The sequence below is a fragment of the Macaca fascicularis genome, chromosome 15, assembly GCF_037993035.2.
Source record: "Macaca fascicularis isolate 582-1 chromosome 15, T2T-MFA8v1.1".
NCBI classification, from domain to species: Eukaryota; Metazoa; Chordata; class Mammalia; order Primates; family Cercopithecidae; genus Macaca; species Macaca fascicularis.
Window position 1 is genome coordinate 41209885 of NC_088389.1, and position 15167 is coordinate 41225051.

At 44.2% G+C, this 15167-nt stretch overlaps 1 protein-coding gene across 10 annotated transcripts in view; it reads left to right on the top strand.

The window, feature by feature from the left end:
- Positions 1–15167, top strand: part of ASTN2 (astrotactin 2) — a 986627-nt gene that overhangs the window by 547754 nt on the left and 423706 nt on the right. For all 10 annotated transcript variants that reach the window (XM_045372567.2, XM_015436667.3, XM_015436666.3 and 7 more), the window contains one exon: positions 10947–11097. In XM_045372567.2, the coding sequence (XP_045228502.2) occupies positions 10947–11097 (151 nt within the window). The remainder of the gene's footprint in view (positions 1–10946; positions 11098–15167) is intronic.

The following is a 15167-nucleotide window of genomic DNA, read 5'->3' on the forward strand; positions in this document are numbered from 1 at the left end:
TTTTTTAACTCTTTGAATTCTGACCCACAATTCTGTGAGTTGAATATTATTGCCTCCATCACACAGATGGACAACAGACATTACAATCATTTTTTCTTTGTTCTAAAGACTGCACAGCTGATGGACCTTATTGTGCCCTCCTTCTCTTCCTTCAACACCTGTCCTTATTCAGTGAACAGCTGCAGCAGGCCCAGTGCACTGAGAGATGTGACCGAGGAGGACTCTAGGCATGCAGGAAGCTTACAAGCTACTCAGAGGCACAAGACAGTCACAGGAAGTTATGAGACCACTCTGAACAGCAATATATATATCTCAACCCAAATTAGTGCAAACCACAATTGCTAGAGGAAGGAGAATGTTAAGTGTCAGCTAAAACACCAGTCCCAGAATCTCTGGGTGGAAAGAACTCTTAAAGAGAAAGGCAGGACACTAGAGTCCGAAGTCAGATACACCCAGGGTGAAACCCAGCTCTGTCACTAGGACTCACTGCCGGTCCTCTCACCTCTGTAAATGCCAAGTCCTGCACGTGAGTGTGTACATTTCTTTTCAAATTGAAAAACAAAAAACAAAAAACACCAGATGTATTAGTTTGTTTTTGCATGCTATAAAGAACTACCTGAGACTGGGTAATTTATAAAGATAACAGGTTTCACTGGGTCAGTGTCCCACAGTCTGTACAGGAAGCATGGCTGGGAAGGCCTCAGGAAACTGAGTAACATGGTAGAAGGGGAAGGGGGAGCAGACATGTCCTACATGGCCAGAACAGCAGGAAGAGAGCAAAGGAGCAAGTGCTACGCACATTTGCACAACCAGATCTCGTGAGAATTCACTCACTACCACGAGAACCTCAATGGGGAAGTACACTGCCTCCCCGCTCTGCCATATCCAATCACCTCCCACCTGGCTCCTCCTCCAACACTGAGGATTACAATTCAACATGACATTTGGGTGGGGACACAGAGCCAAACCATATCAACAGGGATAATAGCACAATCCCATAGGCAATTATTAAATGAGATAATCTATATTAAGCCAAAGTTCTCATGTCATAAATTCTCAGTAGATATTAGCCCTTGTGAATATTGTTATCACCATAATATTGTACACCCTCTCCCCTGGAGCCCTGATTCCTTCCACAACTATCCCAGGAAAATGGCCATCCCTCCTCAGTATGCATTCCTGAAGGCTGGAGCAGTAAATTGGAAGAGAGTGTTCCCTTGCTGAATATTGCTGGCTTTGGAAAAGTTCAAATCTACTTCCCTGTGGCTTGTGCCACCTCACCCTATCCCTCCCCTGGAAGATGTTTTTCAAGAAATCCTTATAAAGCAGTCACCATGTGCCAGGCACTGTCCTAATGCTTTACCTACATTATCCATAACAGGTCTCAAAACAGCCTCAAAATGGTGCCTGAGTTTCCTTCTCCTATGAAATGGGAATGTATCATTTACATCACTGTGTTTTTGGGGAGGATTAAGTGAGTTGATACATGTAGTGCTTAAACCATTTATTGGCACAGTATGAATGCACAATCAGCATTAACTATTATTGCCATAATGATTTGTGTAAACTATTCATCTATGGTATTACTCTAAATAAAAGAAGGATCTGCTTTTAAATTTTTGGGTGGCAGTCCATAGCTTCCAGGGTAAAGTCCAGAATCACCATGGCCTGGCACACAGGAATCTTCTCTAGCCTGGCTCCTGGCACTCCTGCTGTTTCAGCCTTTGCCATATCTCACCTCCTCCTTCACAGTTCAGCATTTCTGCATCCCTTGAAGCCTCTCAATCAGGGTATTCCCTCTCCTACCTCTAGGCCTTAGCATATTCTTTCCCTCTGCCTAGAATTTATTTATCCCACTCTATTTATCCCCCTTTACCTAATTTCCACCCATCCTTTATGTCTCAGGCTCTACATTACCTCCTCCAAAAAGCCTTCTCTGAGCTCCTACTTCCAAGGTCTGGCAAGAGAGAGAGTCATCTTTTTAGTCCTGTGGCCTCACTTATCTTGCTAAGTTAGTATTTTTCTTCCTGCCTAGCACACGCTATGTCACATCCATTCCTATGTCTCCCAGGAACCCAGCCGAGTGCCCAGAACAAGCCCAGCACCAATGAAACATGTTTAACTGAGTAATGGACCATGTGGGTCTCAGATCTTTCATCCTTTCTCCTCCGCTGAGCTTCTCAACATTCTCAAGGCATGGGTCTTGCAACTTTGAGGGACTTTCTGGTACTATTAATTATTATCAGTTGTTAGGCACTTACTGTGTGCCAGGCATTTGAACACATTTGCTCTAATCTATTACTCATGCTACCTCTGCTAGCTAGGTATTAATATCCCCATTTTACAGATGAGAAAATTGAGGCTCAGGGTTTAAGAGACTTGCCCAAGGTCTCTGGATCACCTGAGGTCAGGAGTTCAAAACCAGCCTGGTCAATACGGTGAAACCCCGTCTCTACTAAAAACATAAAAATTAATCTGGCGTGGTAGCACATGCCTGTAGTCTCAGCTACTTGGGAGGCTGAGGCAGGAGAATCGCTTGAACCCGGGAGGCGGAGGTTGCAGTGAGCCAAGATCGCGCCATTGCACTCCAGCCTGAATGACAGCGTGAGACTCCATCTCAAAAAGAAGAGGCTTACCCAAGGTCTCATAGTGAGTGAAGCTGGGATTCCATCTCAGAGCAGCCTGACTCCAGACAAACTTGCCCTCTTGTCTATTGTTCTACACTGTGGCTCATGCTAATAGGGGCTGAGAAGGCTCCCTAAATCCCAGGGCAGGGGGAGCTGTAAGATATATGAAAACATGTATCAATATAAACACCTGTATATGAATGTTCATAGCAGCATTATTCATAGTAACTGAAAAGTGGAAACAACCAAAATGTCCATCAACTAATGATGGATGAATATAATGTGGAATATCTATATAATGGAATATCATTTGGCAATACAAAAGGAACGAAGTAGTGATACATGCTGAAGCATGGATGAACCTTGAAAACACTATGCTAACTGAAAGTAGCCAGTCACAAAAGACTACAGATTATATGACTTAATTTACATGAAGTGTTCAGAGTTGGTAAATCTGTAAAGACAGAAGATTTGTGGTTTCCCAATACTAGGGGCATTGGGAGGAAGTAGGCAGAGACTCATAATAGAGGCAGGGTTTCTTTTTGAGTTGATGAAAATATTTAAATATTGATCACCTAAACTGTACCCTGCTTAAACTGTACACTTTAAGTAGGTAAATCATATGGTATGTGAATTATATCCCAACAAAGCTTTCTTTCTTTAAAATTAAAAAAAAAAAAACTGAGCTGGAATTTTTGTTTGTTTGTTTGAGATGGAGTCTCGCTTTGTTGCCCAGGCAGGAGTGCAGTGGCGCGATCTCGGCTCACTGCAACCTCCGCCTCCCTGGTTCAAGCAATTCTCTTGCCTCAGCCTCCTGAGTAGCTGGAACTACAGGCACCCACCACCATGCCCAGCTAATTTTTTGTAGTCTTAGTAGAAATGGGGTTTCACCATGTTAGCCAGGATGGTCTCAATCTCCTGACCTTGTGATCTGTCTGCCTCAGCCTCCCAATGTGCTGGGATTACAGGTGTGAGGCACCGTGCCCACCAGGAGCTTGATTTTTATCAGTACCTTGTCTTAGGTTCCTCTTTCCCAGGGAGCTTAGGAAACAAGGTTGCCGGCTATTACCAGCGAATGATTAATCTGCATCAGTGGGGGACTTGTCACTGTCTTGGCTTGGCATCATCCATTCACATCTCTCTCTGAGTGACACAGACCTTTCCTGGTATTTATTAACAGTGGGCTATGTCAGCATCTGTTCCCAGCCACCCTGCCTAATGCTCACCCTGAGTGGGGCTTGGGCTGATTCAGCCAAATGGAATCCAGGTGATGCATTTGCACTTGACCGGTCAGGTAATGAGGGGATGGCTGTCTCACCCAGTCTGGTGGGGTCTGGCTATCTCTGTTTTGGAACCAGTATTAACAGAAAAAATAATAATTTGTATGTCAGAGATAGAAAGATGTTTGGAACCTTTTACACAATGTCTGGGTTATATAGGAACAGAAACAGGTGCTGGGAGGCCAAAGAAAAGCCATAATAATAATAATCAGCTCAGTACGTGGTATGCAGCAGGTGCTCAGATATTTTTTGAATGAATAAACAATGAATTAAGTTTGCATTAGGTTTTAGGGTTTGGAAAACACATTTCCATATCATGTTATTATATCCTCATAATCATCTACAGAGTTGAGAGTGAGACAGATATTGTTCCCATTTTACAGATGAGAAGGCTGAGTTTCAGAATATTCATGTAGGAGAAAGAATGTGAAGTTGGACCTACCTGGGTTCAAATCCTAACTCCAACACTGACTTCAGGGTTTTCACATCTAAAACAGAAAATAATTCATCTGGCTTTGTCTTTCTATAAATATAGTTTTTGTTTTGTTTTGTTGAGACAGGGTCTCACTGTGTCACACGGGTTGGAGTGCAGTAGCATGCTCACAGCTTACTGAATCCTTGACCCCCACCTCCCCAAACTTGCCAGGCTCAAACAGTCCTCCCACCTCAGCCTCCTGAGTAACTGGTACTACAGGCACACATCACCACACCTGGCTAATTAAAAAAAAAAAAATTATAGAAATGGGATCCCACTCTGTTGCCCAGGCTGGTCTTGAACTCCTGGGCTCAAGCTATCCTCCCATCTCAGCCTCTCAAAGAGCTGGATTATGGGCATGAGCCACTACACCCGTCTTTAATACAGTTTTATTGAAACATAGCTACATTTATTCTTTTGTGTGTTGTCTATGATTGTGTATCACAAAAGCAGAGTTGAGTGATTGGGACAGAGACTGTATGGCCTGCAAAGCCTAAGATCTTTACTATCTAGCCCTGTACAGAAAAGTTTGCCGAGCTCTGTTCTGTAGAGTGGTTGAAAACCCTCCACACAGTTCCTGGAGTGTGGTAGGTATTTAATTGAAGTTGGTCTTTTCTCCTTCCAAATAAAGGCACAGATAATATGGCGAGTGACTTCATCATGATCCTTTCCCTAAGATTTTTCAAACCCTGTAAGGCCCACAATGAAACATGAAGTGTCTAGAGTGAGAAGAGCCAGTGCAGTGTTAGGAGCACTTTGATAAGAGTCAAGGACTGAGGTGTTTTATTTAGTTCTGGCTCTGTCCTACCAAGCAAATGTGGGCACATTCACCCTGTGCCCTGTGTAATTGCATGAATTGTGTCCCCACAAAATTTGTGTTCACCAGAACTTCAGAATGTGGCCTTATTTAGAAATAAGGCCTTTGCAGATATAACTAAGAAAAGGTTACAACAGATTAAGGTGGACCCTAAACCCAACTAATGGTGTCATTTTTTTTTTTTTTTTTTTTTTTGCTTTGCTTTTTTTTTTTTTTTTTTTTGAGACGGAGTCTTGCTCATCGCCCAGGCTAGAGTGCAATGTGATCTCAGCTTACTGCAAGCTCCGCCTCCTGGGTTCAAGCGATTCTCCTGTTTCAGCCTCCCCAGTAGCTGGGATTACAGGCACCCGCCACCACACCCTGCTAATTATTGTATTTTTAGTAGAGATGGGGTTTCATCATGTTGGTCAGGCTGGTCTCGAACTCCTGACCTCACGTGATCCACCTGCCTCGGCCTCCCAAAGTGCTGGGATTACAGGTGTGAGCCACCACGCCCAGCCCAAATGGTGTCATTTTAAGAAGAGGAGAGGACACACACACACAGGCAAGAAGGCCATGTAATGATGGGGACAGAGGAAGGAGTCCTGAAGCTGCCAGTCAAGGAAAGCTAAGCATGGCCGGGAGCCATGGAAGGCTCTGAAGAGGCAAGGAAGGATTCTCTCCTTGAGCCTACAGAGGGACCAGAGCTCTACCAAACCCTGATTTTGGACTTCTGGCCTTCGGAATGGCGAGAGAATAAATTTCTGTTGTTTTAAGTGGGCTGGTTCATGGTACTTGTTATGGCCCTTCTAGTAAACTTAAACACCGTGCTTTCCCCTTCTGTTCCCGCATGGAGTGAGGCTATTGTGGATCACATGCATGACCCAGGAATCAGGTTATGGGAAGTACATAAAGACCGCCCAGGCTCTGCCCATTCTGTCCTCCTCTGCTAAGACAGAGAGATTGAACACAGATTCTTACTGGCCTTACTGTTAGGAGGGCTCTGACTTGCCCAAGATACAGAGTAAGTCGTTGAAGCTCAACTCAGGCAGCTCAGGACTCGAGGTCACGCAGATTCGAGTGCACAGCCTGGCCTCACTGCATCACGCCATTGAGAACTGCAACAAGTGACATAACTTCCCTAAGACCCTGTTTCTCCAGCTGCACATTGGGTATAAAACTGCCATTTCTAGGGCTCTTGTGAAAATCACAGATAATATTACAGGAAGGAAACCTAGTACCATGCTTAGCACATAGCAGGTGCCCAGGAAATCCTAACTAATGAAGAGGATATTGATAATTTTGGTGACTGCTGGCAAAAGTGGGATTCTCACCCTGGTCTCCTGATGCCCCAGGGCAGTGTCCATCAGTCCAGCCTGTCTCCGCCCCCAGTGCTCTTCCATTCTTCTCTTTGCTGCCCCCCCCCCCCACCCCGAGATTGGGGCAGCTCTAAGATCCGACAGACCTTAAACCCTGGGCTCCACAAGCGAGATGAAGGATTGAGCCACAGAGTTAAGAAAACGCCAGTGTCTGCTTTAAGCTCTTTTTCTGTCTTGTGCTCAGATTCTTCATTCCCTAGCCTGACACAATCACTTCTCTTGACTTGGTAATGGCCCCTGTGTCAGGTCTTTGTGTTTTAAGTAATGTTTCCCTCATGTAACTGATGTTTATGCGGAATCAATCCTTTTAAAAGCGGACAGCCTTTGTATTTTTATAACTTGAACTGTCTCCAGGTTCCACAGAAAGGTGACATGTTTTAGCTTGTTTTTCACTTCCCTTTCCTTGTTTCTTTGTTGTCCGGTTCTGCTCTCCATGGCTCTGTGTTTTCTTCTCTTTTCTTTTTCTTTTTTTGAGACAGAGTCTCACTCTCTCTCCTAGGCTGGAGTGCAGTGGTGCCATCTTGGCTCACTGCAACCTCTGCCTGCTGGGTTCAAGCGATTCTCCTGCCTCAGCCTCCTGAGTAGCTGGGACGACAGGCACGAGCCACCACGCCCGACTATTTTTTGTATTTTTAGTAGAAACGGAGTTTCACCATGTTGGCCAGGCTGGTCTCGTACTCCTGACCTCAAGTGATCCGCCTGCCTCAGTCTCCCAAAGTGCTGGGATTACAGGCATGAGCCACTGTGCCGGGCCTCTGTTTTCTTTCTCACTCAGTGTCTTTCTCTTCCCTTTCATTCTGTCTTTTCTGCATTTGTCTCCTCCTGCTCCCTTTTCTCATTCCCCCTTCCACCTTCTCTCCCTCTCCTCAGCACACTTACTCATTTGTTCTGTTTACCTTGAGGATGTCTCCTCTTTTCATCTGTTTCTTACGCCTCTGTTTCTTTCTTTGCTTTCTTTTTCCAATTCTAACTTTTCATTTTTATCTGTTCACATTCTTTCTCTCCTCTATTTGCCTTTCTTTTCCTCTCTGTCTCTATGACCTGTGTCCCTCTATAACTCTCTGTCTCTCTGTCTGTCCATCTATACTTTATCTGTTTCCAGGTGACTGTATGTGTTTCTGTCTCTCTGTGTCCCTTCTTTCCTTCTCAACAGTTTCTCTATCTGTTTGTCTCTTATTCTCTCACTTTCTCAGGTCCTTCTGTCTTTTTTTTTTTTTTTTTTTTTTTTTTTTTTGAAATGGGAGTCTTGCTCTGTCACCTAGGCTAGAGTGCAATGGCAGAATCTCGGCTCACTGCAACCTCTGCCTTCCGGGTTCAAGCAGTTCTCCTGCCTCAGCCTCCCGAGTAGCTGGGATTACAGGAACATGCCACCATGCCCGGCTAATTTTTTATATTTTTAGTAGAGATGAGGTTTCACCACATTAGCCAGGATAGTCCTGATCTCCTGACCTAGCCCGCCTAGGCCTCCCAAAGTGCTGGGATTACAGGCGTGAGCCACCGTGCCCAGCCGGGTCCCTCTGCCTTATCTCCTCCCCTTACTTTCCATTTCTTCTTCTCCCTTCTAGGGTATTAATATTTTAATAGGCTTAATGTCTTCCCAGGATCCTCAACTCTCTTCATGATTCAAAAGTGGCAAGTCTCCCCAGAGGTTCATTTCAGGAACTGTTAATTCTCCTCTCCCATAAACCTGTCACCTGGCTGCATACAAAGTTAGGAAGCCAGGGATAATCCTGGCAGCGCCTCATCCTTCTCCTTTGTCCCTGTGCTGCATCCCTGAACAGGAAGGATTTGGAACGGGGACCCAGAGTTGGGGAAACAGAGAAGACTGCCCTGCTGAGGAGGTTCTTAGTAAAACTACTCACTGGTGAAGACTGCGTCTAAGCCTTTGAGTGTTTTCTGTGTTTCATTCGAAAACGTTTACCTAGCACAGGTTCCTTCCAGGCCCCTGGAGGGCTAAAGAGAAATGAATAAATCTTGAGCCTTTTCCTTTAAAAGCTTATAGTCTCTCTGGGAGACTGTGAAGCTGATAATTAAGATCAATAAGTTAAAAGATTTAGCCAATATGCTCACAGGGAAAAGGAATTAATTCTAGTAGGGGGAAGCAGAGAAGGTTTCATAAAGGTGGTAACATAAAGCTACTGTGTAGTTCGGGAGTCAGGACCTTGCCTAATGTCACTGCCGTGTCCCCAGCACCTAGCATTGTGCCTAGTACATGGTAAGCACTCAGTAAGCTTGTATAATATATGAAAAAAAGAATGAATGAATGAATGAATATGAAGAGTTTTCAAAGACAGATTCTTAGGATTTCATCAGGTAAGCATTTGGAAATGGGCATCCCAGGCAGAAGGAAGAGCATGATTAGGGATGGAGAGAGGTGCCTGCAGGTACCACACCCAGATACCCTCTTCAGGGCCAGCCCACCCCCCCACCAGCTGTGGCTGTCAGTGACTAGGCATTGCCTTCAGCCTCAGGGAACTGGCTTATCCAAGTGTATCCCATTCCAGACAGCAGCCCCCACCAATGACTGGCTACTGTGGGGATGCAAAGGCCTGGATTCCTTGCCTTAATTCAGGACATCCATAAAGGGCCTTCTCAGCTCCAGAGCTCCCTGCAGGATCAACTGATGCTTTAGACCCGCATTGTAGGTCAGTCTCTCCCTTTACCAAATCCTGCCTTGTTTGCTTGCCATTTATTTTTTATTTTTTATTTTATTTTATTTTGAGACAGGGTTTTGATCATGGCTCACTGTAGCTCAAGAGATCCTCTCGCCTCAGCCTCCTGAGTAGCTGGGACCACAGGCATGCTCCTCTAAACCCTGTTAATTAAAAAAAAAACTTTTGTAGAGACAGGGTTTTGCCACATTTTCTAAGCTGGTCTTGAACTCCTGGGCTCAAGTAAGCCTCCTTCCTAGGCCTCCTAAAGTGCTGGGATTACAAGCGTGAGCCACCACGCCCAGCCCTTCCTCGCCTTCTACAGATGCATCTCCCAAGAGGGCTCGTCAATAAACCTCTTGCATGTAACTTTCCAGTTTAGAACCTGTTTTCAGAGATTCTGTGTTCAGGGAATGAGATGAGGCCTGTACCTAGTGGATAGAGATATGAGGAGAGGGTCAATGGGGCTGGACAGGTAATCAGGGACCAGATTATGAAGTCCGAATGCCAGAGAAGTTAATTTATATTTTTTCTCTAAGTACTGGGAAGCTATTGATCAGAGGAGTATCTAATTAGAGCTGGGATTTACCAAGTTCACTGACAGTCAGTATGAAAGATGGGACAGAAGGGGTAGGACTGGAGGCAGGAAATGAATTAGGAGTTTCAAACCTGGTCCAAGCCTGAGGTGGAGAAGAATGGGAGAAGGTATGCAGGATGGTGCAGAGATACCCCCTCTAGTGTGTGCTAGCCTCTTCCTGCTTCATTTCCCTTGCTTCACAGCTCTGGACCTCATGAGGCACAGACCAGGGAAGGATATGTGCTTCTTCTCACTGCTCATGGTGCTCCTTTAAAATCTCCTGTAAGTGTGGAAATCATATACCCCAGTGCAAGTGTATCTCTTATTTTGGGCCCTTTCTGCAGAAGACAGCATCAGAAGCTCCCATCTGTATCCTCCATTGTAGAGAATTCCATCTCATAAAATTTTGGCAGATCCATGGATTATGGTATCAAGTCTAGTCTTATCTTTTAAGAACCTCATTTGGGAGGAATCATGTATTTCCCTGGAATCCCATGACCTTTCCAACAACTGTTGCTGACAGTCTCGATGGTGTGACTTATACACAATAGTCTGAAAAATAAGGATCTAGGGCCCTAGAGGGTCAGACTCCTGTGTTTATGTCTTGGCTCTGCTGTTTATAGACTGTTGGATTTGGAGTCAGTCCCACAATCTTTCATGGTTTCAATTTTATATTCACAAAGTTGGAATAATAGGAATGTGCCCAATTGCAGAGTTGCTATAGGGAGCTCTGAAATCTGTAGAAACAGGTAGGATGCAAGCTAAGAGGTAGTGAGAAGAGCCTTCTCTTTGGACTCAGCTGGAAGTTAATACAAACTTCACTTCTGTCACATTGTAAGCTGCTGGCCTTCAGCAAGATACTTCACCTTGCTAAGCCACAGTTTACTTATAGTAAAGTGTACATCTCATGACTGCCTCCAAGAATCATAAGTATTAATGAAATAAAGAGTATAGAGTTCTAGGTCTATTTCTCTGTATCACAACTTGACAAGCACCGTGTCATATGATGGTATACCTGTTGTTGTTTCCTTTTTGTAATATTGATTGTTATTATTTTCCTGATTATAAATAAGTTATGGTTTCAAATGTATTGAATTCACATTTTTTTAAATCTAGGGATGCCAATGTCTCTGGGGTTTAACCATCCCCTTTCTCTCCAAGGGAAGAAGCGATGCTGTCCACATACTTTGAAACCATCAATGACCTGCTGTCCTCCTTCGGGCCAGTTCGTGACTGCTCTCGGAACAATGGGGGCTGCACTCGCAACTTCAAGTGTGTATCTGACCGGCAGGTGGACTCCTCAGGATGTGTGGTAAGTGCCCATTGGCCCAGGAACATGGCAGTGGCCCAGGTGCTAAGGCCACCTGCTGGAAGCCCTGCCCTGTGAGGGAATGCTGGTAAGGAGGATAACACTCGCACTACCCTCACCTACCTCTGCAGCCTTCAGCATGCCAACCTACCTTGGTTTCCTCACCTGTAAAGTGAGAACATTATACATACCTCTTGGAATTGCTGGAAGAATGAAACAAGATATTATAACTTAAGTGCCCACCACACAATAGGTCTTGGAGAACTTCTGACCTTCAGAAGCTTACAGTCCATTTGAGAGTAAGACAGGGAATGCCTTGCCTCTGTGAATACAGTAGTAGGGGGAATGTCAATGAGGTGTAACTAGTATGGACAGGAGGTGCTTTGGTGTGGTCCAGAAGAGAAAGTTTCAGCTGGGACCTCAGTTTCATAGAAGGCTTCCTTGGAACGTTGGCTTTTGGCTTTCGCTTTGGCTTCAAAAGATGAGTCAACTTACATTAGGGAAAGAGGGGAGACAGCCAAGCAAAGACATGAAGGAAGGGAGAGGCAGCCTTGTTTGCTTGGAATTTTAGTATCTAGTGTGGGACAAGGTCACAGAAGAAGAAGTGGGAGGGTTCCTATTGCTTGCAGAAGGGTGTGCCAAAATTGATGGTTTTATAAGAATGACCTAAGATACAGGGTTTGACCTCTAGAAGCTTTTATTCTAGAGAGGAAATTAGGTCCCAGGAACCTGACTTTTTAACGTGTGTGTGTGTGTGTGTGTGTGTGTGTGTGTGTGTGTGTATGTGTATGTTGGGGTATCTTGAAAATACACTTGGGAAACATTGCCACATAGGCTAAACTCAGCCTGGCATTCAATGTTCTTCTTTCTGTAGTCCCTTTTCAGTCTCTCCAGCCACATCTCTTATTGCTTCATTTCAATCTACACTAGAGCCTAATGGAGCTAATTAGATGGGGTTCTATGAACTTGCCTGCCTGTTTCATTCCTCAGAACCTTTTCTTGTACCTTCTCTCTGCCTAGAAAGAATTGCTTTCCAAGCCTATGAAGCAAACAAGTGAACATCTTTCCCGAGACATCTCCTTTATAAAACCTTTTCCCTCCCCACAGGTGACCTTCTTTTCCATACAGTATCCTTACTGTATGCTGTACTTAGCTTTATTAAGTCACTTGTGACACATTATAGCACAGACTGGCTTTTCAGTTTATGTTTCTTAAAAAACTGAGGGAGAACCCAGGGAATCTGTTGATTTGGCTCAAAACCCCAAAAGTACCCATCTCAGTAAATAAAGAAAAAAGAAAGAAGAAGAAGCGAAGGATAGAAGCAGGGATGGGAATCCTGCTGTGGACAAGGCTGTCTGAATAAGACCCAAGGGAGATAGAACACACACTTGGCCCTTAATGCAGCTACACACCAGCTGAGAAACAGACAGAGGTCAGGAGATCAATATGAAGAAGCTTCTAGAATGAGATAATGCAATGAAACTATATTTGAGATGCAAAGATCAACAGATCTTCAGAGGTGAATGGGCAATTAGAAATTTTAGTGATTAGAATTCTCAGGATTACAAGTGATAGAAACTAAACTCAAACTAGTATAGGCAAAAAAAGAAAAAAGGAAATGCATTGGCTTAAGTTGAAGTCTGGACAAAATTGGATTGAAGGGCTCAAGCAATGTCATTGGAATCCCCCTGCTAATCTTAGCTCTGCTTTCCTTAGCACTGTGCCATTCTCGGGCCAGCTGCAGTCTGGATGCAAGTCCTATAGGACAAAAACGCCTCTTTCCTAGTGCCTCCAACTACTGTCACCAGATTCCTTCTCATTGGGCCAACTTGGTTGTCATGCCCATCTATCCCTGCACCAATTACTGGTCAGGGGGATTAACTGGGCTCATCCCAGAGCGAGCCATACCTGGAGCTTGCACCAGGAGGCAGCTACACCTGAAATGCATGGCCCTGAGATGGGGGAAGGCATAGATTCTCAAGAAAAACTGGGGTGCTGGCAATAAGAGTTGTAGATGCTAGATTGATATACATCAACAGCTGTCTGCCTCAGACCATTGAAACCTAACCCTTCATATAGCACATTGGAAAGGTGCTAGTGGGGGAGAGGAGGATTTGCTCAAGACTTAAACCCAGCCAGTGGACAGGCAGCTCAAAAGGATGTCCTGTGTTATGTCCAGAACATGAGGCTGACCTTTTTCAAAGGATTAAGTTGTCTGCCTCTTTCCTTTTTTCCATTAGTTCTCTTTTCTCTAATCAAGATCCTTGTCTTTTTTCTTTTAGGATAGACATCCCATAGGAATGAAACCTCAAATACAGAGGTGTGTGTGTGTGTGTATAGGTTGGGCTTATGTCTCTTTGTCTTTTATTCACATAAACTGGAACAATTAAAAGAGAAAGAAAGAGAAAGAACATTCATTCCCTAGGGGATAAGAGAAAATTCAACGGTCTGATGAAGTTGTCAAAGACCCTCCTCCCTAGATTAAGGATGTAATTTTAAAACCACTACTTTAGGGTTCAATGGATGTAAGGCAAGCTCCTCTCTGTGCTTCAGAATAGACAGGGCAATCCCACGTTTATCCTGAGATTTTAAATCCCTTTCATTTCTCTGTAGACTTTCCATCATGTCTGTAAAGAGAAACTTCTTCTCTTAGGTCACCTTCTAAGAAATTCCTTCAGGTATTACATAATAATGCCTTATATTTTTAGAATACTTTAGAGTTCTCAAAGCATGTCTACAAGCTAAGAGCTCATCCTCACAACAAACCTGGGCAGTAGTAGATTCCCTCAGGAATGCGGAACAGGCTCAGGAAGCAGTGACTTTCAAGGTCTTACCACCAGGTGGCAGGGTGGAAGACCAAGACTGTGTCTCACTATCAGTCCTCCTGCCAGGGCCACTTTGGCTTGCTTTCCCACACTGGGAGCTGAGATGAGTTCTTGTTGAAGAATCATGGAAAGGAGACTGGGCTGAGTGATTTGGGCTAAAGCCTGGATTTAGGCATTAGAATGACCATAGCTTTGGAGTCTATGTTGACTTCATTAGCATCAGTTTCTTAATCTTTCAAAAGGGAGCAATGGTACTTATAAATTTTTCTTAAAAAAAAAAAAAAAAAACTCAAAAGGCTCAAAGAACATAACTGACAATGATCTGGGATTTACAAAGTACCATTTATAAGTGAGATAATGAGACCACATTACTGATATTTGTATGTAGTGGATATATATGCGGCCACACAAATTTAGGAGCACAGCATATCTAATGTTCTATAACGTTTCTGTAACTGAATTTCATTTCATTTCTGTTCCATTGTTAGTGGAAACTTAACTCTAGTCAATTTCAGTTTTTTTCTGCCTCCCATCTCTTAACTGAACATTTGAGTTCAAAGGGCCGATGTACCCGTAAGGCCTAGGAGCTAAGGGGATGTTTGGTGCTGGGCCATCACTTTTTAATCTGGTACCTGCTCCTTCATTTGACCCTTGTCCATCACTCTCCTTCCTCTCCATTCCCACCTGAATCACAGGTGTGTAGTACAGCTGCTGCCTCATCTGCTTTATTCCACCACAAGGTCATTTAAAGCCAGCTGACTCTGTCCACCAGCTAGCTTTTCCAGCCTCTAGAGGGCATGAGAAATGTCTAACAGTTCCACCTGGAGGATCTGAGAAAACCTGTCTGGAGCTCTTTTGATCTAGACATGCCAGGAAAGGATCTATACTCCGCTGTTTTCACAGTGGGGAGGAGCACTCACTATGCTTGCTGTCAACCTGTGCTATATAGCAAGGGATGCCCAGAACCCCTTTACCTTCATAACCCTCAAGCCCACCTGATATTCTGTATCCCCTCATCCCCTTCATCCACTCATGGGCTTAGCCTGGTAAGGATAGAGGATGGGACCCCTTTTACGATACTCATTAGCATTTTCTAGATTACTTTGTTTGACTTCCAACATTCCTCTCTTCCACCAGCTCAAATGACCTTTACTTCTTTGTGGATACGAGGGAAGATAATTCTCTAACAGATCACAGATTCTTCTGTTGTTTTATTATTGTCATTATAATGATGATTATTGTTTTACC